Raw genomic sequence first — 9,563 nt, 5'->3', positions numbered from 1 at the left:
TGGAGTCTGGTCAACATACAGCTTAGATTGACAGGCAATGCCAGGCCTGGAGGTTGTTCAGCATACAGCTTAGATTGACAGGCAATGCCAGGCCTGGGGACTGGTCGACATACAGCTTAGATTGACAGGCAATGCCAGGCCTGGAGTCTGCTCAGCATACAGCTTAGAATGACAGGCAATGCCAGGCCTGGAGTCTGGTCAACATACAGCTTAGATTGACAGGCAATGCCAGGCCTGGGGACTGGTCGACATACAGCTTAGATTGACAGGCAATGCCAGGCCTGGAGTTTGGTCAGCATACAACTTAGAATGACAGGCAATGCCAGGCCTGGAGTCTGGTCAACATACAGCTTAGATTGACAGGCAATGCCAGGCCTGGAGTCTGGTCAACATACAACTTAGAATGACAGGCAATGCCAGGCCTGGAGTCTGGTCAACATACAGCTTAGATTGACAGGCAATGCCAGGCCTGGAGTTTTTTCAGCATACAGCTTAGATTGACAGGCAATGCCAGGCCTGCAGTCTGCTCAGCATACAACTTAGAATGTCAGGCAATGCCAGGCCTGGAGTCTGGTCAACATACAGCTTAGGTTGAAAGGCAATGCCAGGCCTGGAGGTTGTTCAGCATACAGCTTAGACTGACAGGCAATGCCAGGCCTGGAGTTTGTTCAGCATAAAACATAGATTGACAGGCAATGCCAGGCCTGCAGTTTGTTCGGCTTACAGCTTAGATTGACAGGCAATGCCAGGCCTGGAGTTTGTTCAACATACAGCTTAGATTGACAGGCAATGCAAGGCCTGGAGACTGGTCAAATACCGCCTGGATAGACAGGCAATGCCAGGCCTGGAATCTGGTCAACATACCGCATAGATTGAAAGGCAATGCCAGGCCTGGAGTTTATTCAACATACAGCTTAGATTGACTGGCAATGCCAGGCCTGGAGTCTGGTCAACATACAGCTTAGATTAACAGGCAATGCCAGGCCTGGAGTCTGGACAACATACAGCTTAGATTGACAGGCAATGCCAGGCCTGGAGACTGGTCAACATACAGCTTAGATTGAGTGGCAATGCCAGGCCTGGAGTTTGGTCATCATACAGTTTAGATTGACAGGCAATGCCAGGCCTGGAGTTTGGTCATCATACAGTTTAGATTGACAGGCAACGCCAGGCCTGGAGTCCAGTCAGCATACAGCTTAGATTGACAGGTATTGCCAGGCCTGGAGTTTGGTCAATATACAGCTTAGATTGACAGGCAGTGCCAGGCCTGGAGTCTGCTCAACATACAGCTTAGATTGACAGGCAGTGCCAGGCCTGGAGTCTGCTCAACATACAGCTTAGATTGACAGGCAATGCCAGGCCTGGATTCTGGTCAACATACACCTTAGATTGACAGGCAATGCCAGGCCTGGATTCTGGTCAACATACACCTTAGATTGACAGGCAATGCCAGGCTTGGAGTCTGGTCAGCATACAGCTTAGATTGATAGGCATTGACAGGCTTGGAATTTGGTCAACATACAGCATAGATTGACAGGCAATGCGAGGCCTGGACTTTGGTCAGAATACTGCTTAGATTGACAGGCAATGCCAGGCCTGGAGTCTGGTCAACATACAGATTAGATTGACAGGCAATGCCAGGCCTAGAGTCTTGTCAACATACAGCTTAGATTGACAGGCAATGCCAGGCCTAGAGTCTTGTCAACACACAGATTAGAGTGACAGGCAATGCCAGACCTGGAGTCTGGCCAGCATACTGATTTGGTTGCCATTCTTGGTTTCTAGCTTTTTCCCTTTCTATGTCATCTCTCTGATAGTTGTTAACTCTGATGTCACCACATTGTGTGCAAGCGAGAGCTGCACCGTGTAACAATTGTCTGCCTTTATAACCTTCTGTTCACACCATCAATGAGGGGATTTCGTTATTATTGTTATTAAACATTTTATTATTACAGTTGTTGTCTGTTTGGCCCTCTCCTTTTTGGACTCGGACTTCATCACATTTCATCGTAAGGTCCCTGTAAGAGTCACTGTTGCCCTTCGCAAAATATCCTGACTGAGTGAGCTTTTGGATATAATATTCAACCCACAACATCCAAGAAAATACTCCTTTACTTTCGTTAATGTTTACAGCTGTTATTTATTTTGTCCTCTCATTCGTGGACTCGGCCTTTACTGGATTTGAGCAGTCTCCAATTTCCTTTCAACCAACTCCCCCTTTCTATTAGACGTGTAAGAGATTGAGGATTATATGATTGTACAGTGATCCTTCAGCGACTGTCACGTTAAGACACCATGTAACTTGATATCTGCTATACCCGCTATCAAATTGAATACAACTAACACGTGTGTGTGTTCCTTTTTCCTGAATCCTGCTGCGTTGCCTTGGATTGTCAATGGTGAAAGCAGTCTAGCTCTGGCCCCAGAGCTCGTTCGCTATTGAGCTCTTGATGGTTGATGTTCGACTTCAGTCCCGTTTCAACGTCCCTGGTTTTCAAATGGCAACCAGATTAGGTCCTTCGCTCGGCTCGCCAATGTTGTCTTAAACAGTATTCTGTTTGTTCACTTGAGTAGTAACGAGTTCAGTCGTCCGGTTATAGTCATTTTATTCTTTAACTTCAGCAATAAAAGCAATTTACAAGTGGTGTAAAGTCTAAGATCGGCCATGCAGAATTAGCCATGGGCCATTTCGTGCTGCTTGAACAATGCAAAAAGCTCTGCCTAATATAGTAGTCTCAGTCCATTACATAGCCCAGATACACAAATATTCATTTTCTTCAACATACATCAACAACTTTAGGAGCATGTAAAAACACTGTGGCCTTGCTGTGGTAAGCGTAACCATTCTAGTCGCTAGACTGTCTTACCATAATATAACATTTCCAATCTAAACATTCTATCATGAAAATATCCAAGGCCGGTTGGTTGTGAACATCGGCTGTTCCTGAGTGAAAGCTGTCTGTCTGTCTCTCTCGCTCTCTATCTCTCCCACTCTCTGTACAATGATACCCATCACATTTCCCCTATATCGAATGAACTAAACATGAAAACCTTTCAGAAGCGGAAATAACTGAGTTCCATATGCCAACACCAGTACATTTCTGGAATCCCAATGGATTTCTCCTGACCCAATAGATTTCTGGAACCGCAATTGATTTCTGGAATGGCAATGGATTTCTACCATCCCAGCAGATACCTAGAACCCCAGTTTATTATTCCTGTCCCTATAGATATCTGAAATCTCAATGGATTTCTCCCATCGCAATTTATTTCCTTAGAATTCTTCCAAGGTTCACAGGCATGGACATTTAACCATTCTATTTCCATGTGAGTGCGTCTCTTTGTGGTGCAGTCTGTTGGTCACACTTGTAATAATATAATAATAATAATAATCAACTTTATTGTCATTGTTAGTGCACAAGTGCACTACAATGAAATGTGGTCTTGCGGCTCCCGAGAGTGTACATTTAGATTAAGACATTTAACATTCGACTTTCATTTGGCTTGTAATACATGAACATAAACATAACCATAATAAAGTGCATTGGCAGATGTGCAGGCTTTAGAGTTTATTTGTGGAGTTCAGTAGGATGACAGCCCTGGGAAAGAAGCTGTTCCTAAATGTAGTCGTTCAGGTTCGAATGTATCTGTAGCGTCTCCCAGATGGCAGGGGGGCGAACAAACTGTGGCTGGGGTGGGTAGGGTCTTTGATGATGGTCAGTGACCTCCGTAAACAGCGTTTCTGATAGATGTTCTCGATGGTCGGTAGCCGGGTGCCGGTAATGCGTTGGGCAGTTTTGACTACCCGCTGCAGGGATTTCCGATCATAGGAGCTACATCTACCATACCACACTGTGATACAGTTCATCAGGATGCTCTCTATTGTGCAGCGGTAAAAGTTAGAGAGGATCAGGGGTGACAGGTTACATCCCTTCAGCCTCCTTAGGAAATATAGGCGCTGCTGGGCCTTCTTAACCAAAGAGGAGGTATTGAGGGACCAGGAGAGGTCTTCCGTGATGTGGACTCCGAGAAACTTAAAGCTGTCCACCCTTTCCACCCCATGGATGTGGATGGGGGTGTGACTTCCGGTAAGATCATGTTATGGTGAGGGACACTGAGAGGCTTAAATTGCTGTTCCAGTGAAATAATTGTTGGGATTAAATAAAAAGTTTTAAAATAATCGGGTTTACAAACTGTGTTAAAAATGTACAGGCTAGATTTTAACCCAGAGAATGCAGTGCATATATTGAATTAATCCCTGAAATGTGAACTTCTGTAAAAGGTAAATGACTGAAGTTTGTTATTTTGGAATAAATCTCATGTAGAAGGCATTTTTTGTAGTGTATGCAATTCTAGACTTTATTTCAAAGGTTAGACATAAAACTGGACTGAGCCTGAGATTTCTTTGATACAGTATTTAGTTGTTATCACTTTATACATCATTTTTATTTAATCTGTATGAAATTGAATATGGACCACAACAGAGCAGGAAAAATGTAAGAAAGACTTGCATTTATATAGTGCCTTTCATGACGACCGGACATCACAAAGCGCTTTACAGCCAATCAAATACACATGAACTGTCGTCACTGTTCTGAAACACAGCAGCCAATCGGTGCACAGCAAGCTCCCCCAAACAGCAATATGATAATGACCAGATAATCTGTTTCTGTTATGTTGATTAAGGGATCACTATTGGCCAGGACACTGGGGAGAACTCCCCTGCTCTTCTTCAAAGTAGTGCCGTGGGATCTTTTACGTCCACCTAAGAGGGCAGATGGAGTTTTGTTTTAATGCCTCATTCGAAATACGGCACCTCTGACAGTGCAGCACTCCTTCAGCACTGCACTTGATTGTCAGCCTAGATTTTAGTTCTCAAGTCTCTGGAGCGGACCTGAACGCACAAACATCTGATTGAGAGGGTAGTGGGCTACCCACTGTGTCACAGCTGACACTGTACAACACAGGACAGTGCTGCGGGACCCTGTGCAGCTTAGTAATACACGCAAAGGGTTAAGATCAGTTGGAACCCTACTGCACTAAGTGATGGTCAGGATCAGTTACACAAGACTGAGTGACTGTATTGTGCATCCTCCAGGCGTCACCTTTGCAATTAGACCCAAAAATGGATTAGCCCAGAATAGACATATAAAGAGCTCTGTATGTGTTAAACTCACTCTCTGTCCCTAACTTTATTTCTCTTTTTACCATTGTCTGCCTCTCATTGTCTCTGTCTCTCTGTGTATATTTATCTTCCCTGGTCTCTTTTCCGTGTGTTTCTGTCTTGTTATTTCCACCTCTGTTATTTTCTGCGTCTCTACTGCTGTCTTTATCTTTTTCGATCTGTCACTCTGCCTTTTTTCTGCCAGCCTCTCTCGCTCTCTGTTACTGTCAGTCTGCCTCTGGTTGTCTCTGACACCTATGTCTCCTCTCTCCAGCAGCCACATTGTCGCTCTTACTCGGTGACTGCAACTTTTTTCTCTTTCTCTTTCTGTCTGCCTCTGTTCATTTCTAAGTCTCTGTTTCTCTGTGTGTAACCTTTTCTCTTTTTGTCTGCTTCTGTTTGTTTCTTTTTACCTTTCAATCTCTGTCTTTCTCTATCATACTGTTTCACTATCATTCCATTCTTGTTTCTGTATTTCTCTTTCTCTGTATTATTAATGTTGACTCCATTTCTTTATCACTTATTTACATCTGTCAGTTTTTCATTCCCATACGTTCCCCCTTTCTTCAATCTCACATTTTCTTAATTTCTCTCTTTGGCTTCTCCGCCTCTTTCTAATGCTTTTAGAGTTGTTAATCAACTTTAATTCCAGTGTTCACGGACTTCATAGATGTATTGCTATTCTTAGACATTATGGGTATATTATGTTTTAAATAAATATAAACACACTTAACAATATAATTATGAAATATAAACAGGAAATGGTGGACACACTCAGCAGGTCATGTAGCATCTGTGGAGAGAGAAACAAATTTAAGGTTTTTGGTCGATGACCTTTCATCAGAGCTGGAAAAAGTTAGAGCTGTCACAGACAGTGTGCAAGTAACAGAGGCAGGGAAAGGGGTAGGGGAGGAAAGAACAAAGCGGGAGATCTGTGATAGGGTGGAAGGCAGGAGAGATTGAATGACAAAAGAGATGATGGTGCGACGGAAAGGGTAATGGTAATGGGACAAATAAAGAAACAGAAGATGGGTCGAGAAAAGCTGTAACTGGGAATGGCAGAATCATCAACGGCTGCCGGCCAAACAAAATGGGGGCAGGGATTGTGTCCTGAAATTGTTGAACACGATGTTGATTCCAAAAGGCTGTAATGTGTCAAATCGAAAGATGAGGTGCTGTTCCTCGAACTTACTCGAGCTTCATTGGAGCAGTGTAGGTGGCCGAGGACAGAGAGATCAGAGTGGGTGTGGAGCTGAGAATTAATGTGACAGGCGACCAGAAGCTTGGAGTCACCCTTACCGACTGAATGGAGATGTTCTGTTAAGCGGTCACGCAATCTGCATTTGTATTATAATTATGAATTTGGAAATTAAGTTAAAAATCGTCTGTTCAAATGCTTAACAGTTATATTCATTAAAAGTTATATTAATTAATTCGAGGAACAGCACCCCATCTTTCGATTAGGCACGTTACAGCCTTCTGGACTCGCCATTGTGTTTAACAATGTCAGATCAGAATCCCCAGCCCCCATTTGTTCAGGCGACAGCTGTTGATGATTCTGCCGTCCCCATTTGCAACAATTAATCTCTCCTGCCTTCAATCCGATGACAGTCTATCCCTTTTGTTCCATCCTCCCCTCTCCCCTTTTCCCTGCCTCTGCACCTGATACATCTCTATAACTTTTTTCCAGTTCTGCAGAAGGGTCCCACACCTGAAACGCTAACTCTGTCTCTCTCTCCACGGATGCTGCCTGGCCTGCTGAATGTTTCCAGCATTTTCTGTTGTTATTTCAGATTTCCAGCGTCCACAGTATTTTCCTATTGTTTATCCATTAACATTTTAGCTGCACAACTGGCACCACACTTCATTGTATCATTCATTGTATGAAGTGTTTGGAGATATGTAGATATAAAAGAGGCAGTATAAATGCAAAGTAAAGAAACTTTGTATCGTGGACCAAAATTAGTCCTCCTCTTTCTTGATTTTCTGTGTATATGTTTCTATCCTTCCTCCAACAGCAAGTTACATTTATATGGCTCATTTAACGTAGTAAAGCATCCCAAGAAGCTGAGCAAGAACGGTTTCTATAAAATAATTTTAACACAGAGTCACAGAAAGAGACATCAGGACAGGTGTCCAAAAGCTTGGTGAAGGAGGATGGTTTTAAGAAGCAGAGATGGTAGAGATGCGGAGACGTTTAGGGTGGGAATTCTAATAATTAGGTTCAAGGCAGCTGTCTTTTTTCTTTCTTTCTTTCCTTCTTTCTATCCTTCATTCTTTCTTTCTCTCACTTTCTCCCTCTTTCTGTCTATCCATTTTCTCTTCATGGATGTCTGTCTTTTTTTGACTCGACATGTTTCAATCTCTGCTTCTTTGTGCATTTATTAGCTTGTCACGCTATTGTGCCTCTTTAACTTCTTATTTCTATCTTTGCTTCTGCTCCTTTTTGCTGTTCAGCTACCGTCTGTCACTTTTGGTATTTTCTCTGCCTTCCTCTGTCATTCTGTCAGCGGGTTAACAGCAGCTTCTTCAGTTGAAGTCCAGCTGAGCTATTTAGCGCTGCCATTTGGAGAAACAATTCATGTGTTGTCTGCAAAGGTGAGCCGCCTAAATAGGTCGGTTTTTCAATAAAATCTGACATCAAAATGAGGTATAAGATCATCTCAAGGCTCAGTGCTGCTAATGTTAAATGTACTGTCCGTCCAGTGGGGAGTGCAGGAGACGGGGGATGAAATGGGCTGCAGTTCTAGTGCTTCAAACTCTTCAGCTCTTTCTATGATTTAACTAATTTAACTATTAGATTGAGCGGGTATTTCACCGCGTTCTTCAGTTCCTCTCTGAATTTAGTCTGGGTCACAGCATAAATACACGTGTTGGTGCAGGAACTGAGAACCTGAAGCATTGCTGATGTGTGGTCTGTGATAAAAAGAGGGTCAGTGGGGGAAGAAGGATAAATCTTTGTAATTCGCTGATAGATGACAAATACAACCTGTGTCACCCATAACAGTATAAAACTGCCGGTTATACTGAAGAGTAAAACGATGGATTTCTTTCGGTTCTCCATCTCTGGGTCCTTGTGATTCTCTCCATTGCTGCGGCCGCGGAGTCCCCTGCGGACTCTGCTGGACACTAAAATACGTCTGACCATCAGAGCATTGAGCAACAAAATCAGAAAGAACGGGATACAAGGAGTTAAAATGCGGTGAGCCAACTCAAACGCGGCCCATGCAGGGGAAGTATTGAAGCTCGGATTATGGACACAATACCAGGGAACATTATCAATTATATGGTAAGGTTTAATTGTAAAGTACCAGGGGACAGACACTAAACAGCCCAGCACACTCACTGTTCCGATAACCACTGCCCCCGTTTTCTCGGTGCAATATTTTGTTTTCAGCTTCTCACAACAAATGGCCACAAACCGATCAAAGGTGAAAGCGACTGTGAGCCAGACAGAAACCTCTGTGGTTGCAAACACCAGGAAGATAATAAGACTACACACGGGAGTAATGCTCAGGAATGAATATGGGAAATAAATCTGACCAATCCACCTCAATAAGGGATCAGTGATGACGACCAAGAGATCGGCCGCTGCCATTCCCACCAGGTAGCGAGTGATACATTTGGAGAGACCGCACTTTCCTCGGGACAGGATCACAATCGCCACCAAGTTAACTGTAAGAGAGAGAAAAGGAAGCAGAGAAATAAATTATTGATCAGTTCTGAAGCTAAAGCAGCAGTTTGACAGGATCTGGTCTGATACTTCCAGCTTTGTTGCTGCATCAAAAATGGCCACCACCACCAGGAGGTGATTTCATCAAAGAGGCCGCTGTTCTGGGGGTGGGGCTGGTGACCATATGAAAAATGGCCACCACCGCCAGGAGGGGATATCATCAAAATGGTCGCTGTTGTGGAAGTGGGGCCAGTGGCCATAGGAAAAATGGCCACCACCGCCAGGAGGTGATATCATCAAAATGGTCGCTGTTGTGGGGATGGGGCTGGTGACCATATGAAAAATGGCCACCACCACCAGGAGGTGATTTCATCAAAGTGGCCGCTGTTCTGGGGGTGGGGCTGGTGACCATATGAAAAATGGCCACCACCACCAGGAGGTGATTTCATCAAAGTGGCCGCTGTTGTGGAAGTGGGGCCAGTGGCCATAGGAAAAATGGCCACCACCGCCAGGAGGTGATATCATCAAAATGGTCGCTGTTGTGGGGATGGGGCTGGTGACCATATGAAAAATGTCCACCACCGCCAGGAGGTTTTATCATCAAAGTGGCCGCAGTTGTGGGGGTGGGGCTGGATACCATATGAAAAATGGCCACCACCACCAGGAGGTGATTTCATCAAAATGGCCGAAGTTGTGGGGGTGGAGCTGGTGACCATATGAAAAATG

At 44.1% G+C, this 9,563-nt stretch overlaps 1 protein-coding gene across 1 annotated transcript; it reads right to left on the bottom strand.

The window, feature by feature from the left end:
• Positions 1–6,939: 6,939 nt before the first annotated feature.
• Positions 6,940–8,861, bottom strand: LOC147096580 (putative G protein-coupled receptor 139; the record flags this gene model as incomplete). The annotated part of the gene is made up of 1 exon (XM_085973843.1): positions 6,940–8,861. A coding segment is annotated over one exon (924 nt), but the record flags the coding sequence as incomplete, so codon positions are not given.
• Between the last annotated feature and the right edge of the window lie 702 nt (positions 8,862–9,563).

This window comes from Somniosus microcephalus, unplaced genomic scaffold, assembly GCF_052327205.1.
Source record: "Somniosus microcephalus isolate GS21.2 unplaced genomic scaffold, FLI_Smic_1.0 unresolved_chr1, whole genome shotgun sequence".
NCBI lineage: Eukaryota > Metazoa > Chordata > Chondrichthyes > Squaliformes > Somniosidae > Somniosus > Somniosus microcephalus.
The sequence above is the reverse complement of the archived record's forward strand: the minus strand, read 5'-3'. Positions and strand labels throughout refer to the sequence as shown.